Here is a 22791-nt window from a genome sequence, read left to right as displayed (position 1 = left end):
GTGGAAAGCGAAGGAAGTTCAGATTCTAGACAGCTAGCTGTGCTCCGTGATGTGTATATATACATAGAAAAACTTCAGGCCACTGTTGGCACCAGCCAGTGAAATCATTTCTCTCTCCAGTACCTCAGCCCCTATCTCAGCTGCCTTCCCGAATCCCTTTGAGATCCCTTGGTCCTTGGTAGAACCCAGGGGACTCCTAACATAAAGCCTTAGAGCAATTGTCCTAGAGCAATGCATCTGCCTTGGAGGTGGCTTTGTGATTTAATAGAGAATCTCAGTCTTTCTCTGGCTCTGTGCTTGAAAAAGTCTAGTTATTTGACCTCATCAATTTCACTGAAATAAGCTACTCTATATCCCATGAAAATATACGAATATTTCAACATTTTCACAGAGTTTAGTGTTTTAATATTATTTCCCCCGTTCATTTGTTAACTCTGTATGCCTTAAGTACCCATTTTGAAATCTATAGTATTGTATTGAAGGATCCAGCTAATTTCAGAATACAATTATTGTATGACTTCCTAAGTAACTGGTTGTTAATCGTCTCAAATGGAAAAATAACATTGCTGGCTGTGAGGGGTGATTTTTCTTTTCCACCTCCTTTCCTTGGGTTTACTCAACTGAAGCCTGTGTATGCTAGTCACATAATAAATGCTCATTAGATAGTGATCTGATATTAACTGTATGTGGCCCTAATATCTTCAGTGCCTTAGAATTGTAATGACTTTTAATTAATGTCTCCTATTATGTAACACCTGAGTGGTTTTAAAAATTTAATTGCATTTCCCTTTAGCTTTTCAATCCCTTTAGTCTTAAAGTATTTTAAGGAAATATTTTGGCAAGTGAAACTCCTTGTTTCCCAGACTGCACCTCTTTCCTGTATTCTGACGTCTATTTCTACCTGCTGGCTGGACATTGCTGTCTGGATGTTCCTCAGGTTTCTCAGGCTCAGCACACGGAAATACTCAACCTCATCCTGACCAAATGCTCCCCTTCGCAGGTCTGTTATTTAGTGGCTCAACCCAGAGACCTGAGAATCACCCAAGATTTCTCTTTCTCCCCCTTCCTCCCATGGCTCATCATCCCATCAATTCTTCCTCCAAAATACATCTCACATCTGTTTCCTCTCCTCATTCCCCCTGCCATGCTGTTGGTTCGTGCCTTCTTACATGACTGCGGTATATCTTACAGGTTTTCCTGCCTTCAGGGTCTGTCCTCTCCAGCACACCCTCTCCATGGGGCACGCCAACCTTTTCTCCCCTCCTTGATTCAAGCTTTGCAACTACTCTCCCTTTCCCACCATGTGAAGTCTACATTTCTTCCCACGGCTTAAAAAGCACTTCACATGCTCCCCCTCTTCTACTTGCATGCGATGCCCTCCCACACCCCCTTCACTCCAGCCTTCTACATATGCCACGCCCCCTCATACTTCATCTTAAATGTAAACTCCAAATTTCATGAACGAACACATCAATAAATGAAATAAAAATATACATCCTGACTGTCCCAGGATTGCCCCAAGAGGAGCAGAGTTAACTCGGATATTCAGAGATTAATCTGTGTATTGAATAGTTGGGGCCTTGCTTTTGCTCATTAATTCTTTCATCTAAAATGAACTGTTTAGGGCATCCTGGGGAAGATGTTTTTATTCTGCTAACTCTTGGGAACAGGAGGAGGAAGTGGCTGGCAACTGAAGGCTGAACACTTGCTACTGGTAATCGTAGCTGTTAATGTTGCACCTCTTGAGATACTTAAAGAATTCTCTATCTTGGTTCCATTTTGTACATGTTTGAAAAATAATCTGCAGAAAAGAGCTGTGCTAGAAGGACTTCATAGCTCCCAAGAATTACAAAAAAAAAAAAAAATCCACTTGATCAACTTAATTCCTTTTTCTTTACCTTCCTTCCCTCATTCTCCTTCTGTTCCACTCTCTTTTCTAAGCTATTTCACTTTTCAATATATTGCTGGTAAAGAGTTGCAGGGTGGCCGGGCGCAGTGGCTCAAGCCAGTAATCCCAGCACTTCGGGAGGCCGAGGTGGGCCGATCACGAGGTCAGGAGATGGAGACCATCCTGGCTAACACAGTGAAACCCCATCTCTACTAAAAAAAAATACAAAAAAATTTAGCTGGGCATGGCGGCAGGCGCCCGTAGTACCAGTTACTTGGGAGACTGAGGCAGGAGAATGGCATGAACCTGGGAGGCAGAGCTTGCAGTGAGCCCAGACTGTGCCACTGGACTCCAGCCTGGGCGACAGAGCGAGACTCCGTCTCAAAAAAAAAAAGAAAAGAGTTGCAATCTTAACTTGTTTTCTCCTAAATATTTGATTCAAAACTCCTGTATCTAAAGAAATACAGTTGGGGTCATTAATAAAGAAAATATTTTTATCTGAAAAAAAATTCCCAAGAGTTAGCAGGATGAAAACTTTTCTGCATACTTCAGGCAGCTGTCAGAATGAGGGAAATGAGGTAATCGAGAAACGGAGCACAGATCAATGTTCACACTCGCGCAAAAGGCGAGATAGGAGAAGAGAGAGAGAGAGGAATGGTCGTTGTGGGTTTTAAGCTCAGATGAGGGCCCCTGTGGGCTCGGCCAGGTCTGTGTTTTATAATTCTATCAAATGTAGAGCTGGCATAATGAATTCAAAATGAATTTAGATAAAAATGATTTGTGACTTTTCACTTTAAATCAAATATCATTACCCAGCAATATATATGGTTGGCACTCTATAAATAAAAATACATTTATTCAGGGTAAACTTAATACACGGACTTGGAAATTTAAACAGCCCTCAATGACGTTCTAATTTATTTTATGTTCCCTGAAGTTTTCAAATGAAGGCACTAAAAGATTATGATACATATGCCTTAGAAAATAGCACCTGTCGACTAAACGCATATTGAGGTTCAGTCACATTACACAGAATTTCGGAAAGACAAAAGAATTTAATGTTTAGGAATCGTTTTGTGGATAATAAAAGGAATGCCAGCTCTGGAAGTAATCTTTGAATAATTCACTATAAGAAACTTGGGAATAGTATATAATGTAGAACACATTCCAAAAGAAGAAAAGCTCTGCAAAGAAAAATTAAATTTGTGTATTCATTTATGCAATATACACAGCACATGCCTCTAGGCCAGCCACATCAGATTTAGTCTTGTAAAACTAAGGATTACACTGATGATTTCCAGATTTATCTGTCTGTCTGAGTTAAGTTTTATTGTGGCAAACACAGCAGCAACAACAGAGTCAAAGTCTCAGTGGCTTCCACAATAAACACGTATGTTTTGCCTATGGGTCTGTGGCTGTTGTGTGGCTCTTCTGGGCCTGGCTGAACTCCGGTTCAAGCATGGCCCATGTGACTCTCATTCTGGCTAAGGAATGGGGGAGTACAAACGACCATGCCATACCACAAAAGCACACATAAAACCTCAGCTGGGCTCACGCCTGTAATCCCACCACTTTGGGAGACCGAGGCGGGTGGATCACGAGGTCAGGAGATTGAGACCATCCTGACTAACACGGTGAAACCCCGTCTCGACTAAAACAAACAAACAAACAACAAACAAAAAAAAAAATAGTTGGGCGTGGTGGCGGGCGCCTGTAGTCCCAGCTCCTCGGGAGGCTGAGGCAGGAGAAAGGCGTGAACCCAGGAGGCGGAGCTCACAGTGAGCCGAGATTGCGCCACTGCACTCCAGCCTGGATGACAGCACCAGACTCCCTCTCAAGAAACAAACAAACAGACAAACAGACAAACAAGCCTCTGCTGGAAGGTGGCATATGTCTTACTGAGTCACATTCAGTTGGTGAAAACAAGTCTCATGGTCAAGGCAAAAGTCAATGGAGCAGAAAAATATACATTACCCACTGAGAGGCCCTGCCAGGGAACATGGCAAAATGTGGGGGCACATACCCTTATTACGGGGAGTGGAATAATTGGAAACAATAATCGAATATACCATAATATCTCTAATATGCTTTTTGAGTATCCACCCAGTTTTTGGTCTAGCCCGCAATCTTGGGTCACTGCAACCTCCACCTCCTGGGTTCAAGTGATTCTCCTGCCTCAGCCTCCCCAGTAGCTGGGATTACGGGCACCCAAGGATGCTCTCAGTTTCACACAGAAGCAAGAATCTGTTTTACTTCCATCTACCCTTCAGACTTACTTTGGCGTGTGTGCCTTGATGCCACCGGGAGAATAGTTGACACTATTTCTTAATCTCTCGATCCATCAATTAAGAGGGACAGAGCTGAGGTTTCACCTAATGACCTTCGCAACTCATATTGTTCCCCTCCCTGAAACGCTATCAAACTTTTGGTCTGCATTTTTCATTTTGGTTCTTGCCTAACTTCTTAGTATTCATATATGTTATGCATGACTTTATTTTACATTCCTGTTAAAAGATCGTTTTGTGGGGTACACAATCTTTAGTTGTCAGTTATTTTTTCTCAGAACTGTGAGCATTACTACACTTCTGGCTTCCGTTGCTATTGTTGGCAAGTCTGCTAACATTCTAATTTTCCCTTTGTAGGTGACCTGTCTTTTCCCTCTGGTTTCTTTTATATTATACAATTTCAAAACTGAATGTGTAAATACAGATTAATTTTATTTGTCCTTCCTAGTAGAAGTTGTCCTTGCTGTATCTATAAATTCTTGTATTTTATCAGTTCTAGAAAATTCTCAATAATTATCTCTTCAGATATTATCTCCTCTTCATTCTCACTAGTTTCTCCTGTGGGGACTATAATTAGCTGTGTGTTGAAATTTTTCCTGCTTTCCTCCTAGTCTCTTCTTTCATTTTTTTTTTTTTTTCATTCCCTGTTTATCTATGCTGCCTTCTGGGAACTTTCTTCAGTCCCTTATTTCCATTTACAACTTATTTTATCAACTATGTCTTGACAGCTCTTTACCGTATCCAGTGAGTTTTAAAATTTTAGGAACATATTTTTCATTGCTGAAAATTCTCTTTGTTGCTTTTTGATGGTTTCTTATTCCTTATTTATTCTTGTAATTGCAGTCTTTAAATATTTTACATTCCATAACTGATCATCTCAATATTTGAAGTACGTGGGGTTCTAAATTTATTGCTTTGTTTCTGTCAACTTTTACCCATATATCCTTGGTTGATCTTTGATAATGAGCTCATATTTAGTTGATTTTAACCTGGATAAAATGTAGGGGTTTCAATTAAGGATATTTTTATTATGGAGTTTGCATTTCTTTTGCAATGGTGCTGCAGGACACTGCCTTTCATAGTCTTTAGCCTGATCCTTCGAGGAAGCTCTGGCTTAGCGCTCAGATTTGGCCACTGACTCAAGGCCTAAAAGTTGTAGTGCTGATATCTGCATTTTTTGCAAACCAATCTTGCTTTTTACATTTGTTTACTGTGCTCCATTGCCATTTCGGCATTTGGTTTTTATTTTTGTCATGTATTTTCCCTTTAGACTTGATTCCCCTCATTTTGAAGACTCCAGAAATGCAACAAAATTGTTTTATGCAGGAGCTATTACAGCATTTTCAAGCAAGAAGTCTTTTCAGTGTATCTAATCTACCATACTGCCAGCAGTGGATGTCTCAGGGTTATTTTTTACTCTGGGTTCGTGGCTATGCTCCTAATAGTTGAGCTTGCCAAGAGTTGAAATTCCCAGACAAATGGAGCATGACTTAAATTATTTTAAACTTAAAACATCAAAATTAGAACACTTAAGCCCAGGCATGGTGGCTTATGCTTATAATCCCAATACTTCGGGAGGCTGAGGTGGGAGGATTGCTTGAGCCCAGGAGTTCAAGACCAGACTGGGTAACATAGGGAGACCCCATGTCTCCAAAAAAAGAATATGAAAAATTAGTGGATGTTGTCACATACACCTGTGATCTCAGCTACTCAGGAGGTTGAGGTAGAAGGATTGTTTGGGCCTGGGAGATTGAGGCTGCAGTGAGCAAATGATAGCACCACTGCACAAGACCGTGTCTAAAAAAAGAAAAAAAAAAAAACCCTTAATTTAGACTTTCTTAATCAAAATGGACCCTGTGCCAGAACTGGTTTGCTCACCTGATGGACACACTATGTTGACTATGCTGATGAGATTAGGTGATTGTTAGGTTTGCTGTGCCCACGGGGTGCAAATAAATCTTACTGAATAATGACAATGCTATAACCTCACATATAAAGGCTAATATATAGTTATAAACACAAATACTTAGCTAGTATGGCTGAATTACTCAGATTTTACTATAACTTGATTTATGGTAAGGAGGCTATTCAAGGGAACATTGCCATTATTGGCCTGCTATCATGAGCTTGGGATTCGGATGTTTATTATTCTATAATTTATCTTTCTGAGGACAGATCTTATCTATTCATATAATTTGTTCTTTGAATATCAGTATGTCTGGTTTTCCCCAAAACAGAAAGTGATACTAACTGCTAATGGGTCAGGTTTGGTGCTTAAGAGGCTATATAAAGTAAAAAGGCTATAGAAGTGAGAAATGTTTACAAGGCTATACTCTCACTAAGTAGAGTAAGTGTTTAGTAAATATCTTTTAAATTGAAAACATTAATTTGGAAAGATAATGAATTATACCCTATATAAAAAAATCACACAATCATGAAAATGTGTTAAAATTAGGGTTTCTGACCATTTTTAAATAAATTATGTTCTTGATTTAAGAATTTTGTATTTAACAATAGTTTCCAAGATGTATATAAAAATGACGGTAGAAGCTAAGAAAATGTCTGCGCCCTCTCCCCACCACATAGAACTAGGTAATTAACGCTTTCAGTAAATAAATTCCCTTGAATTAGCCATAATTATATTGAATTGTTTTATACAGTAAATAATATATTCACATGAGCTTTTATAGTATTATTGCTAAAAGTAAGGGTCCTACCAACAGGAGACTGGGATGAAGGGATGAGCTGATTCAGGCAAGGATCAATAAAATACACTTGTGCAGATTCAAAGTTAATTATCCAGTGAGGATTCAGTTTGCACAAGTCCTTCATCTCAGCTCTGCATGAAGCACTGTCTGGAGCCTCCTTACCAATTGTGGCTCTAAGAATAGAGTAAATTCATTCACTCTTATTTAAACACATATATTATATCCCTGTGTAAATGTCAATCATTTCAGTTTCAGTGCAAAAGACTGGATATTCACACCAGATAAGTCAAAGTTAAAACATGTTAAATGAAATGGTATTTCAAAGCTTGCATATTCTACCTATAAAAACCAGTGAGCCAAAGATGTTCCTATTATTTATAATTATTGATTTCTGAATGTTTGTGTTAATATATTTCAAAGATTAACATTGAAAAGCCTCACAGAAAGGAGTAACAATACCATGAAGAAATCTAAACTAATTTCTTTGACATCTTGACATTTCTTATTTCTCCAAAAATTACATTTTCATAGAAAATATATTTGTACTTCAAATAGACTTATGATGGACAATTCATGGTATTTAATTGCACTTAAAAACTCATGCTCAAAATTTCAGTACCAGAAACCAGCATCCATCATCTCAACAGCAAAACACAAAACATGAGAAAAACTAATCATTCCTTTAAGTGAAATAAGATAATTTTTACCTAAAAAGGCCTCGAGGTTAGTGAGGGAAAAAAAGATGCTTGAAATGTAAGAAAAGATCTTGAAGTATTTCTTTTCATCTTTATTCTCTCTGTTGCTTTTTCTTTTGATTTGAAAGATCAGATGAGACCACATATAAACGTATCTGGGAGGTGTCTTAGGGAATTTAACTCACTTCTTAAAAAGAGAAAAGAACTAAATACATTATGTGATAAATACAGTATTTTTTATTGTAAATTCTGTTTGAATCCTTGTTCTTTCAAAGGCTACAATGAAAGAAAGAACAAGGAAAACCCCATATTTTATGATTTGTGATGACAATAGTCACCACAAGATAGTTTTTTCAGTGTTGTTAGGATACAGTTAACAACAATATATAAGAGAATCTGCATCGTTCAGTCACAAAATCTTCTCTCCAAATCAGAACTACAAACTGTATTCTAGATAGATATTTCCCTGTTAGTAAAATATAAACTCAGACACAGAAATTCTACATCTTTTTGGAGAAGTCTTAATGATTACACTGGGATCAACAGAATCCTACAACCAAAAGTCCCTTTTTATACTTTAACTTGTACTAACTATGCTGTTGAGAAAGCTGCTTTCAGGACGTAAGAACTAAATTATAATTAGTGTTTTCTAATAGGTGTGCAATACAGAGCTGGAAGGAAGAATAAAATTATTCACTTCAAGAAAAAGGAATATGATTATGGGGGAATTATGTGAAGTGAAAATATTGTATGAATGTCTTACAGTAATTATTTAACACAGCGCCATATATTTATCTTTTTATATGTCATTTGAAAAACTTTAAGTATATTTGAATAGAAGTGGGTGTTCTTTGTGTATCTGTAAGTAAGCAGCTTTTTGACATTTGTTTATTGCATGAAAATATAATTGTAAAGAGTTTCATAGCCTACTCCGTGTAAGCCTATATCCTTCATATTTAAGAACTTCGATATATGTTTGCATTTAAATAAGAGCAAATTGTTGCACATGCTTTGGAGGAAAAAAAATTTTTAAGTGATTAAAAAATGTTTCTTATCGAATAATACCAAAGTCCTATTATACCTCCCTTTACACACCATAATGAATTAGTGATCAAGAACACAACTGTAGATTTAAACTGAAAGAAAAAAAAAAGAAAGAACAAAAAAGACAGCCTGCATAGTGACAAGAATCCGTCTCCCCTCATGCCAGTATAGTTCTAGCTGTGAGCATGCTCAGAACATGGGAGGCACTGAAATTACTACATCAGAACTCCTGCTGAGGTATGAGGAGGATACGTCTAATAACTCAATTGCTGTAAACCTATGATTATTTTTCTGGTTTTAAACATCTCTTCAGCCTCAGATTGATGACAATGTTCTTTCTACTTCATTTCATCGTTCTGATCCATGTCAAAGGTAAGGCTGCTACTTTCTCACTTTAAATGAGTGCAATTCCCAAAAAATACATTTCTATGTAGTTCTATGGCAATTGTAAAAAATGTATTGGGGTGTTAAAAAAAAAAAAACGGACATCAAATTTGCCTTGTATTTGTCATTACCTTTCGTTGCTTTTAGTCCCATATAGCCTAGTAATTTTTAGATGCAACAAATTTTTCATGGAAGCATGCCTTTGTATGTTATTAAAGCTGTAGATAAAGTATGTCAACAAACAATGTTGACTATATGAATTAAAATGCAGAAAATATTTTTGGCATTTGTTTTAAAAAGTATGACAAATTAATAAACTAAAATTGTGTTTTGTGGAATTTCAATCTGTTGAAATATGTCCATAAAATTCATGTAATTGTTAGTAACTATCTTGCATTAATGTAATTAAACTGGGAACTCCAAAGCCACAGGCAGATCTAAAAAACAGTATCTGTCTCTGAGAGTAAACCTCTCTAAAATAAAGTTATTAAAAGTCTATAAAAGTGCATTTACTTAGAAAATTTTCTTTTGTTTTTAATTTGTGGAAATTTTTATTTCAGTCAAACTCTTAATTTTCAAGTTAGCACCATTTTCATTGTAAAGCTCACCAAAAAATAAAACTTAAATCTTCACTTGCTTTTAAAGAAAAAGATTCGTTGTCAGCCTATACATTCATAAACAACCTATTAATCATACCCAAGGTTTGCTGAGGTTTATTATTATTCAAAAATGTTTATATTTTAATTTGTATTTTTTCTTAAAGAATTATGATAAACCTCTGAGAATAAAGGTTAAAATTTGAAATTATTTTTATTTTCTGAAAAATTCGTTTTAGGTTTTTTAAATATTCAGTTTTATTAAGTGAATTCCAAGTGAATATTTTAAATCCTGAAACAAAGTGCAATATTTATGAGGAATTATTTTAAAACTTCTAACAAACAAAAGATTTTTAAAAGACTTAAAATATCTAAATTTTATTTTGAATTTAAAAGAATACTAAAACTTTACTTCAAATATTTAAAATACATATCTCCATATACCTAGCATGACTTTTATTTTATATTTTAATATATCTTACATGAAAAACTTAGTATTAACTAAGAAGAAACAATATATGAACTCACCTGGCATGCAATACAGTTGTAGCAAGCAGTCTATTTCTTTATTTAAGGTCCTATTTAAGGTCCTACTTCAGAAGTTCATGTTCTATCCACATTTGAATATTCAATTTTATAAGATTTTAAGAATATACAGCTACAAAGTAGGTTCTTGGATTTAAGACAAGTCATAGAGATCATCTGTGCCCTTTATGTGCAGGACTGTAACCATAGTTTAACCAATTTTACTATATTTTTGCTTTTACACATGATAATGCATTTAATTGATTTTGCTTAAACCGTTTATGAGATGAAAAACATCTACTACTAAAATAACATTTTGTGATTTACCATAATGTAAAGTCACCCTTTCAACTAAAAACAAAAATTCAATTAATAATTGTCGTTTGATTTTATTTCTAAGTAAAAGCCATATTTCAAACTCCTAGTACCAACCTAATAAATATTTGTTGATTAATTATAATCTCTGGGAGTTTTTATTTTCTAATTTTGTATTACTGTTGACTACTAATTTAAACCTTTATGTTTAAAATGATTTCTTTTCAAAGCAAGACACATCAATCAATACTTTGACATTTTATTGCTACTTACAAAAATAATAGGATTTGCTCTATAATTAGTAAACCTTTTTTCTTTTTCACAATAAAATTGTGGACAATTAAAATGGTAAGGCTTTTCATAGTAACCAAAGAAAGCTCATTTAGAATTGCCTAAAAGTAAGGGTTGTCTTTTTAATTTAAATAATATTTGTGATAGACTCTTAGGCCAGAGCTAAACAAAACAGAAAATTAGAAATGATGTGATCGTCTGTTCTCCTCTGATCATCATCACTCGGGAGTGTCTAAGGAATGAGTGACTGACGCCTTAAGCTACAGGCACTAATAGACAACTACACATAACGTATCTTATTATTATTACATGTATTTTATCATTAATTTATTCACTGTGTATCTTGATTAACCAGCTTCAAACTACTTTTTAAAAAACATTTCTTAATGGACAAATTAAGAACCATATTACAAATTAAAACCATGGGCTTATGTAGGAAATTAAAAGCATGAAGTATTAAGGCTGCTACTTGGTAACTACCAATTGTTTTGTGGAATTTCAACCTGTTGAAATATGTCCATAAAATTCAAGTAATTGTTACTAACTATCTCGCATAACATAATTAAACTGGGAACTATAAAGCCACAGGCAGATCTAAAAACAGTAGCAGTCTTGAAGAGTAAACCTGTCTAAAATACAGTTATTAAAAATAACTTTAAACTTTTAAAAAACATTTCTTAATGGACAAATTAGGAACCGTATTACAAATCAAAAACATGGGCTTATGTAGGAAATTAAAAGCATGAAGTATTGAGGTTGCTACTTGGTAACTACCAATTGCTACTTACTCAAATAATTTGCTTAACCTCCAAAACAGGTTATCCAAAACCGGGCCCAAACAGTATTTTGAGGGGAGCAGTGTTTGACTGCCCCCTAGTGGCCAAGCTCAAGGCACGCCTGGCATGGTCCTTTCTTAGGGATGTCAGTTTCACTTGGCCACTCTGACTTGAGAAAAGGTTTTCCGTCTGAATTTTAATTTCACACCTTTATATTCATGCTGTGGACAGTTGTGAAAATCAAGTATATTTCAGGCCAGTCATCCCAAAGACTGACTTGCTTGCGGGCTGAATGAAGCCCACTGTGAGGGAGAAGGAAAAAGATTGGGAACATGGGAGTTAAAACCTTTAGAGACGTGTTATCCCAGAAGACGCCAGCTAAATACATCTCACAACAGATGCTTACTCGTGTGCTCATCTTACTGTGAATAAATATGACCAGATGTAATCAAAGAGTTTTAAGGCCTCTCACTGGAAGTGACAAAATTGCCTGCCATGTGAATTTTAGAGGCAAAATTGGGATGTTGCTTTCTAATAGGTTGATATTGAAAAATGGCACATTTTCCGGCCGGGCGCGGTGGCTCAAGCCTGTAATCCCAGCACTTTGGGAGGCCGAGACGGGCAGATCACGAAGTCAGGAGATCGAGACCATCCTGGCTAACACGGTGAAACCCCATCTCTACTAAAAAATACCAAAACCTAGCCGGGCGAGGTGGCGGGCGCCTGTAGTCCCAGCTACTCAGGAGGCTGAGGCAGGAGAATGGCGTGAACCCGGGAGGTGGAGCTTGCAGTGAGCTGAGATCCGGCCACTGCACTCCAGCCTGGGTGACAGAGCGAGACTCCGTCTCAAAAAAAAAAGAAAAAGAAAAATGGCACATTTTAATTCCGGAATATAGATATAGTAACCCAAATAAAATTCAGTTAACAAAGAATGGTTTTGTATAAATAGTTATGCAACAAAAACTGCACCTAATTCTTAGGAGTACATATCTATTTAAGAGCCCAGAATGGCTTGGTTTACTTATTTGGTCAACATATAACTCAACATTCTTTGGGTAAAATGAGTGTGCTTGTTTCACATGTGAAGTAGTAGTGGAATTAGAGGCCTAATTATCTAAAAACAAAAAATAAGCTTCTCATGTGCTTTACTCACCTGTACTTCCAGGTGTTTTGTATGTATTTTTAAAAACTAAGTTCGCAATAAAGGTCAATGTTGCTATCAGAGAAGTGCCCTGAAGCCAAAATAAAACAGCTGATTCAACAGTCATGTGATAAACAGACTTCTGAGTGTTTAAAGATGCAAGAAGAATTGAGATTGTAGTCAGGCGCGATGGCTCACACCTGTAATCCTTTGGGAGGCAAGCAGATCACTGAGGTCTAGGAGTTCGAGACCAGCCTGGGAAACATGGTGAAATCCCATCTCTATTAAAAATATAAAAATTAGGCAGGCATGGTGGTGCACACCTGTGGTCCCAGCTACTTGGGAGGCTGAGAGGCAGAGGTTGCAGTGAGCCGAGACCATACCACTGTACTGCAGCCTGGGCAACAGAGCAAGACTCCGTTTCGAAATTAAAAAAAAAAAAAAATTTAAAGAATTGCAACTGAAAATGTAACTTTATTACAAAGTCAAAAGCCTTTACAATATGTTCAGTGTGATTGATAAAGTTCTAGCCCTCCTTTCCCATCCTCCCCCTTCCCACTGTTCTGACTCAGGCCCTGTCCAAGCCTCTCTCCTCTCCTTCCCACCTTTATTTATCCTCCCCTCCTCCCTGCCTTTGCAGGCATCTGTCTCAGATGCTCTCCTGGCTTGTCTTCCCTCCATTTTCATGTCTCGCCCTCCCACCCCCATCCCTATCTTCCTGGTGTCCTCACCTCTGAAATCTCCCTTCTGCTCTCCTTGGGTTTGCTCTTCAACTCTCTTGCTCTCTGAGTTCCTATCTCCTCCAGCTCTGCCTTTGTACTGGCTACATCACATTCTCAGTAACTCTCACACCTGCTCCATCCTAATTGGTCAATTCTGGCTTTTCATTTCCACCTTGGAATACATCTATCCCTCAATTTGCCCCCTTTCTCAAGTATTCCTCTCTCTAATCACCTCCTGTCTTTGCCGAGTTCCCTCCCCAGGGCTTCCTGGATCCTCTTTGTCTCCCTCTTTTGGCCTTTGCCTTCTTTCTATTATTTGTCTCTATCCCACAGTCTCCTGGCCTGACCAGTGGTCACCATGTCCGTTGCTTGCTAGAATACATGCCCAAACATCACCAAATGAATATTGTATCTCTGTATTACTTCCATACTGGTGTGCTCTCTTTTTCTAGGTCCAATGATTTGTCTACAATTCTAAAATCCAGAAAGCTCAGAAAACTGAGTTGATCACCTTTGCCTACAAAATCTGGTCAGAATTGGCCAGGAGCTATTTAGATTCTTTATGCACTTATTGTAAAGTTTCATACACTGTGCTATAGAAAAATGTTCATGTGTTTGGTTATGGAACTTTGCCCCAAGCCAGTAGGAAATGTTACATAGTTCATAGCATATGCATTAACTTTCTAAAATCACAAAAATATTATAAATTCTGCAACATATCTCTCCAAAGGGTTTCTGCTATGGTGGTACAGATCTCTATTAGCCATGCCCCTCTACAGATCACCAATTGTTCTGTGCCATATTATTCTCGAGTGGTATAATGGCTATTTTATTTGCCCAAGGAAATTCAGTGTTAATAGAATGTGTCTGATGAAGGAAAGATAATTTTAATTAATTCTCCTTTTCTCTGATTCCAGTTATTTTCTATTCAATCACTAGGTTATTATTTTTTTTTCAGTGACTATATTTTTTATTCTGATCATTCCAACTGTGTTTAAAGCTGTCTGTTTGGGGTTTCATAAACTTTCACTCTTATTTCATGATATCTTCCTTCCATTAGTTCTCTGAGAATTTTAATCATGCAGAGTTTAAACTAGTCTTTAAAGCTCTATCAGCTAGGCGCGGTGACTCACGCCTGTAATACCAGCACTTTGGGAGGCTGAGGTGGGCGGATCACCTGAGGTCGGATGTTTGAGACAAGCCTGGCCAACATGGTGAAACCTTGTCTGTACTAAAAATACAAAAAATTAGCCGGACATGGTGGCACGTGCCTGTAGTCCCAGCTACTTGGGAGGCTGAGGCAGAAGAATCGCTTGAACCCAGGAGGTGGAGGTTGCGGTGAGCCGAAATTGTGCCACCATACTCCAGCCTGGGTGACAGAGTGAGACTCCATCTTAAAAAAAAAAAGAAAGTTCTATCATCTCTTTCCCAGGTATGAATTCCCCCTTTTTGTGGAGCCCTGGACATTTCATAAAGTTGGAAGAATGCTTCTCCTGCATGCAGCTCCTCAAAGTAGTCTCAAAAGTAATTCCACATAGCCAAGGGGGTGTTCAGATCTGAACTGTCATATATGTTAGCATCTCAGAGACTTTGCCTGTGGGTGATCCAGTTCCAAATCTCATGCCCATTTGCAGCGGTATCACCACTGCTTCCCCTGCTGGCCACGAGCAAGTATTATTTAAATCACAGTCTTTGGTGGTCAGAGTTATTCCATACCCCATGCATTGTCAGGGGCTCATTCCCAGCGGTTGACTTCATGCAGATCCCAGCCTCTGCCAGTTGGGCTGCACTAAGCCCCTTTCTCAAACTGGCATTGAACCCAGTTCTGATTGTTTCTCCAGTCCCAGCTCCCTGCAGAACAAGTGGCTTTATGCCCTCTTGCAACAGTGGCTTTTTCCGAATCCATTTTCTATAGAGAGCTTTCTCTTCTATAACCCAAATGTTTCCATGGAAAAGCACAGTATTGGTTTTTTCTGTGTCTATGAGAGTGTAATGTGAGAGCATATTCAGGGTTTTCTCACAGTGGATGACATTGATCCAGAAGTTCAGTGAAGAAGGTAGCTTTTGTCCTTCAGATTGTGCGTTTTCAAAGATAGGACATGGGTGAACGTACACACACCAGAGATCTGGAGTCGTGAAGTAAAGTGCTACACAAACGTTAAGAGGTTAGGAGACGGGAGGCAGCAGAGCAACAAGGATGCTGGATTTGGGGTCAGCAAACCCATGTTCAAGTCATAGCCTTGACCTTGACTAGTGTTTGACCTTTGGCATACCAAATAACTTCTCCACTTCATTCGCAATACTTACATAATTATCGAGTTTCCAAGAACCACTTGTCATGGTGTCAGAGACACAGATTCCACAACTCCAGCCCCTGAGGATTCAATAGCTCTGTGGTGGGTCATGGGCTCTGTATGTTCAGGAAGCGGCCCAGGTGATTCTGATAAACCTGTTCAATGGACCATACAGCTGGAAAAACTGGTCAAAATATACATGGGCTTTTTTTTCTTTGAGGTGCTAATTTTTGTTATATTCGTTGTGTATGCCAGGATTGATAACTGAATTCACCTGGATTGTTTGACGCACTAATTCTACTTGAAACGGTGTTTTAAATTTGGAGGCAATAAGGACAAATTAAGTATTTGGGAAGAGAATATCTGAATCTACATTGTTTAATTATCAATATAAAGTTTCTTAACAAATAGTATAGTTCAAAAACTGCAATTAATATGCTAGTTTACCTGTAGAGCAGCCTTGATGTTAATTACCACTCCCGCCTTTAAGACAAATTAATAAACTCATAACACAAATGACTAAGGAACAATCTCTTCTGGTTTGGGGCCAGATTCTACTTCTTATCTGTCACCTGGCTTTCATTATCCAATTTTTTATTCGATTATAGCTCAGCCAGTAGACTTCGGACAGGGTCATTGCCTCTCTCTCTCTTTTTCTGTTATTCACACCTTGCCTGGGACATTCTGTTCCAATCCCATAGGCTAAAAAACAGTGTATCTATTGCTGTAGATATTTCTACTCCTAATTTTCTTTCATGTAAACCCATGTTATATAAGAGATGTAGAAGATACTAATTCTCTTTCATTCTGCCTTAAGCGCCACTGTAAAAATATTCCCTTAAAAGCCTCAACATTCAGTCTGAGGGTGAGATGATAGTCTTTATGAAAACTTTCTTATACATAGGAAAAGGAAAATAATCTACACTGAGTGTTACGGGAAAACTCTTTTCCCTTATTTGAAGCCATTTCCTTTTTGGCAGTTTCCTGTTTCCCACTTTAAAACGCCGCTCTTACTGTAATAACTAAAGTTAAAATTAACCACTTGGAAAAATAAGTTGCCCTCCCTAAAAGCACAGGGTTGTGTACATGCTGTTATTTTTGTTCATTTTACCTGTGAATTGTAAGTTTTGAAAAGAATAAAGCATGAGAAAATTACCTGTGCTATGACCCGATTCTCAAAATTATATGGGCCACCTTACTCCAGCCTACATAGACTCCAGCTGAAAAATTACGAGAGGTCCTTTGCCACCACTCCTTTTCCCTAAAAAATGGCTTAAAAAAAAAAAAAAAGAAGATAGTGCCAAGCAAGTTTTTCACTTAAAAAACTGAACGATTGGTGTAAGATAAATGAAAAAAAGAAAATGAGAACAAAGCTTCTATCATATGCACTCAACCCACATTGACATCATCGTCAGCAGACGTATGCCCAAGTTTGGCCTAAGCTTCTGATGTGGATTAGCACTGAAGCACTGATGTGCTCTCCACTCCCACATATGGACGTTAGGTCTATGTGGCTCACTTACAGAAACAGCATTGCTATTCCTGAAAATGTTAATTAAGTTCAGACAACAATTTTTGAGGCATCTGCTTTATACTAAGAACTGAAAACTTTTCTAGCCATTGAATCAAAATTAATAAATTCCATTATTTTTAATGGCAAAAACCGCAATTTGTTTTGCACCAGCTTAATATAATACTAATAAATATTACATAGAGGTATGTGCAACACGGTTTGGGTAGAAAAAAGGGAAAGTTTGTACTGAGGAGTGGTTTTGAAGTCTCAGTAAAGCTTTTGCAAAAATGACTTCTGAGATGATTATCAAAGAAATAAGAAATAAGGAAAACAGAACATGCTACAGTCTTAGTATCTGGAAATACAGAGAACAGAACATGCTATAATCTTAGTATCTTAATTATCTTAAAAGTTAGGGCTGCAAAGAATGTTTTCCTAACTGAATACAAGATAATTGTAAAAAGTGAAGGAGAACTGTCCACTGGCCCTGCTTGATCTGAAATCACTTTGGATGTTGTAGTTTGCTCATTTTCAAGACTATATAGTACGTCATTGAGAAACATTCCAGAAATGTTTATCCATTTTATTTTTCAAAGACACTTGGATTGTTTCTGGCTTGGGGCTATTGTGAATAATGCTGCTGTGAATATTCTTGTAAGAATCTCTTGGTGCACATGTGCATGAATTTCTATCGGCATTTACCTAGAAGTAAATCTACTGACTCGTAGGGTTTGCACAACTTCAAACTTAGGAGATACTGACAAACTGTTTTCCAAAGCAGCTGCTCCAATTAACACTCCACCAGTGTATGAGAATGTGCATGATTTTACATCCTCACCAAATAGTGTATCATTGGGTTTTTTATTTTTAAATTACACCCATACTAGTAATCTTAGTGATATTTTATTGTGGTTTTAATTTGCATTTCCCTGATTATGACTTAGATTTAATACCTTTTCAGATGTTTTTTGTCATTCAAATATCCTCTTTTGTTCAGTACCTATTCAAGTCTCTTGCCCATTTTTCTATTTTCATTTTTTCTTTATTGATTAGTAGAACATCTATACGTTTGCTAATTACAGACCCTTAGCAAATATCCTCTACTCTGCAACTTGTCTTTGCAATCTCTTAACGATGCCTTTTTAAAAAGACAGGCCAGGCATGGTGGCTCAAGCCTGTAATCCTAGCACTTTGGGAGGCCGAGGCGGGCAGATCACAAGGTCAGGAGATCGAGACCATCCTGGCCAACATGGTGAAACCTCATCTCTACTAAAATACAAAAAAAAAAAAAAAATTGCCAGGCATGGTGTTGTGCTAAGCTACCTGTAGTCCCAGCTACTTGGGAGGCTAAGGCAGGAGAATCGCTTGAACCCGGGAGGCAGCGGTTGCAGTGAGCCAAGATTGAACCACTGCACTCCAGTCTGGTGACAGAGCAAGTCTCCATCTCCAAAAAAATAAATAAGATGACGTTCTTAATTTGTATATTGTCTAATTTAAGTATCTTTTCCTTTATGATTCGTGCTTTTATTTGGTTTTTCTTCTTTATAGTTTCCTTAATACATCTACCTCACAGTCATAAAGATTTTTTTCTTATGTTATCTTCTAGAAACTGTATTGTTTCACCTTTCATATTGCATCTTATTATCTATCTAGAATTGAGCATCACCTCACCCCACTGCTCTGTAGTACAAACGTTTACATGTGTGTCTGTCTTTTTCCAAACTTTGTATTCTGTTCCATTGGTCTGTCTTTCAGTCTTTCCACCAACATCACACTGCCTGAACTATTGTACCATTACAATATGTCTTGCCATACAGATAATGAGTCCTCTCTCCTTGTTCTCCTTCTTCGATGGTAGCCTGGCTCTTCGTGTTCTTTTGCATTTCCACATGCCTTTGAGAATCAACTTATCCATTCCCGCACACCTACTTCTGGGATTTTTACTGAGATTTCTTTTAATCTATAGACTGATTTGGGGAAAAAATGAACATCTTTAAAATATTGCCTTCCACTTATTTAGGTTTTTAATGTCTTTCACTAATAGTATATACTTCACATAAATGTCTTGCCCATTTTTGTTAGATTTATTCCTAAATACATGACACTGTTCATGCCACACTAAGAGGTGTGATTTTTTAAACATTTCATTGTCTAATAGTTGCTGAAATATAAAAATACAATTGACTTTATAGAAACTTTGCAAAATTCACCAATGCTAAAAATTTATGAATATTCACAGTTATATTATTTATGAATAATAACAGTTTTATGTCTTCTCTTCCAATACATATGCCATTAACTTACTTTCCTTACTTAATTCCATTGGCTAAGCCCTCCAGTACAACAATGAACAGATATAGTAGTAGTGGACACCATCAATTTCAAAGGGAAAGCCTTCAAAACCTCACTTGTATGCTGTGGGATTTTATAGATAACTACACTTAATTAAATCAAGTAAGTTACATGCTATTTTTAGTTTGCATAGTTATTTTAAAGTCAGGATCTGGCAGTTCCATCTCGGGAACCTCTCGTAAACAGAGTTAAAAACAAGTGACAAACTGCAAGAAAATATTTGTGAGTTACAGAACAGAGGACTAACCTCCCTAAAGAATTCTGGTTGCATTGCCAGATTCCGTTTTCTCACACATGGTTCCAAAAACTGGTCCTGACTATTGCTGTCAGGAATGAAAGTTTCACCGTCTCATCAGCATGAATTAAATGAAAGACAATCTTTTCAAAGGAATACATTTTTCATAAAGCCAAATGTATTCCTTTGAAAAGATTATCTTTTCTTCTCCAGATACATTCTCTCTAATTTTTAACAATAAAATACTACTTTTCTAATAAATCCATGTTAAAATATATGGTAACTCAAGAGTTTTAAAATCATCCTTATTTGACAAAGTAAAACATCAGTAACTTTTGGCAGGTTTCTCTAAATTCTTTAATTGAATTTATTTGGTCTAAGAAATGCAAAAATCTAGAAACCTCTGATCTAACGCATGTTAGAGATGTCAGTATATTGACAAAGAAAACGGAGCTGATGAATTAAGGAGATAAAGAGGAAGAAAAGGAATTTTTAGAAAATATGGAGGAAAAAAAGCTTTCAACCTGGGGACCAAGGTTGGATGTGTCAAATGCAGAAAACCAAAGCAAGATGAGGACTATAAAAGAGCCATTGGATTTAGTGTCAAAAAGGATGACAGTGATTCTGGTGAGAAGAATGTCAGCAGAGCAGCAAGGTCAAGGTGGAAGCTATGGATTTAAGAATGAAAGTGTGGTAAGGAAGTGGAGATATTGACTTACTTGCATGGTTCTTCTGAGAAATTTAATTGTGAAGGGGAGGAGAGTATATCTCAGTTTTATAGGCAGACAGATATAACAGGATTTGGGTTGGCTGAATGGTTTATTTGTTTTGAAGATGGGAGCTGTACAATAGAGAGACAAAGATACTGAAAATAGCTGGGTGGGGGGGCTCATGCCTGTAATCCCAGCACTTTGGGAGGCCGAGGTGGGTGGATCACCTGAGGTCAGAGTTCAATACCAGCCTGACTGACATGGTGAAACCCCATCTCTACTAAAAATACAAAACAAATTAGCCAAGTGTGGCAGTGCATGCCTGTAATTCCAGCTACTTGGGGGCCTGAGGCAGGAGAATCACTAGAACCCTGGAGGCAGAGGTTTCAGAGAGCCGAGATCATGCCATTGTACTCCAGCCTGGGCGACAAGTGTGAAAATTCATCTCAAAAAATACATATATATGTACATATATGTGTGTATATGTGTGTGTGTGTGTGTGTGTATATATATAAAATATAGGAAAGAAGGGAAACAATGCAGAGTCTGAGAAAGTGAGGTCGAGTGGAGTACAGAACATAGATGGAAGGCTTTACTATGGGGAGGACAAGAGGCCTTCATTCTTTGTGCATCACAAAAGAAGAATCCAGGGACTTGGTCTAGTCCTGTGCAGTTTCCATACACTCAGCATGAGCAGTCTAGGTGGACGGTACCCACGCTTACGTGAGGTGGGTCCTGCCCAAACACACGCTGCAGCCTCGGATGCAGGTACATTCATAAGTTGATGTGAATAGAATCTGGGATAATTCCCACTCAGAGGAAGAAGAACCAGTGAAAGTTCCATGAAACATAGCAGTCAATGAATCAGAGAGGAATTAAAAGAGAGAGGTGAAGGGACCAAGGTAGCACCTTCTCTCCACATTTCCCAAACCAAGTTCCCATCGGGCTTCCCCTTGCCTGTCTCCTTCACAATCCCCCTTTCCATGGTCTTCTCCCCTTCACCCACCACACTGCCCATTCTCTCCATTCACTTGCCTCAGGAGAGCTTTAGGAAGAAGGTAGTCTCTCAACTCATGCAGAAGGAGATGAATTTTACATACTGAAAGATAAGATTTTTAATCTAAAATAATGCATTTGTAAAGGCGGAGTTTTGGCAGTTTACCAGTCAGCAGAAACAACACTTTTGGAAGGGAAGTCTTCCTTCTTCCCTTAAATCCCTAATAACCCACCAACAGCCACAACTTCTGTTTGTGACCCACATAAAGGCACCCAGGCAAGCAGGATGTGGGGCTGACCTCCATCCCTGGTAAGGATGATGTTGGCAGTTTGACATTATCTTTCTTTCCAATATAAATCAAAATGTATTGAGTCTACACTCTGTTCCACGAAGTTAGGCATCATTTCCCCAAATCTGTCTTTCAAACATCAGGCAGTCATCTGAAGAAGGAGGGGGCAATATTTTCTGCCCCCTCCCCCATAAAAAAATCTGTGAGTAGGGTCCTGAGGGACGTTCGCCAGCATAAAGTGGTGGCTTCGTCTCAGAAAAACATGACAGAAAATAGAGGTTGGGAGAAATTCCGTTAGGGCAGGAATCTCTGAAATGGAAAGGAGGTGGGGTAAATACATGTGAGTGAAACTGGATCAAAATTCTGAATATAATGATTGATGTGGCCAAGAAACACCATCCAGGCAGGGAGTACCAAACAGTTGCATGAAAGGGTAAGATCGCCAAGTTTGGAAAACAACAACAACCAAGAGGCCAATTTCTCTTCACCTACCTTAACATAAAAGCCTTTCCTCGTTTTCTTCAAACAAACAACAAATCATCTACCCAACAAAGGTGGACTTTTAGTAAAATTCACTCTTCACAGAAGTAGGGGGTGCTCCGGCCAGGTGCACTCAGCTGATGGAGCTGCTTCACCTTGGCTTCTAGTGAAGCTGCCCAGGATGGCGCCGCCCCCATCAGAGATCCCAGCCCCTGAGTTCCAGGTAGCAATGGACACTGTCTGCCTTGCTGACTGACAACAAAACGCAACATATAGTAGGCACTTAGTTAACACTTTCTGGATGCTAAATGAATGTTTCCTCTGGTACTGCAGTTAGTTGGCTCTCTAGAGCAGATGGCACAGGCTTCGCCGGCAATTTCTATAGCCCTTCTGCAGCACCATTGCCATCCCTGGTGACCATGTCGTCTGACTTGGGTTAAACACCACTCCACCTTGGCGATGCGCTCCTCCTTGGCCTATATCCCCCTGGAGCCATCGTCCCTGGTGTTAGAGCCAGAACATCTGGCTGAGAGGATACAGGCTTTCTTCAG

The 22791-nt window shown here is 38.0% G+C and overlaps 1 protein-coding gene across 2 annotated transcripts in view; it reads left to right on the top strand.

The window, feature by feature from the left end:
• Positions 1–8827: 8827 nt before the first annotated feature.
• Positions 8828–22791, top strand: part of RXFP2 (relaxin/insulin-like family peptide receptor 2) — a 71277-nt gene continuing 57313 nt past the window's right edge. For both annotated transcript variants that reach the window (XM_011946913.1, XM_011946912.1), the window contains exon 1: positions 8828–8992. In XM_011946913.1, coding sequence (XP_011802303.1) covers positions 8944–8992 — 49 coding nt within the window. In that variant the 5' untranslated portion in view covers positions 8828–8943. The remainder of the gene's footprint in view (positions 8993–22791) is intronic.

This window comes from Colobus angolensis, unplaced genomic scaffold, assembly GCF_000951035.1.
Source record: "Colobus angolensis palliatus isolate OR3802 unplaced genomic scaffold, Cang.pa_1.0 Scaffold255, whole genome shotgun sequence".
Taxonomy (NCBI): Eukaryota; Metazoa; Chordata; class Mammalia; order Primates; family Cercopithecidae; genus Colobus; species Colobus angolensis.
This window is presented reverse-complemented; position numbering and strand designations above follow the sequence as displayed.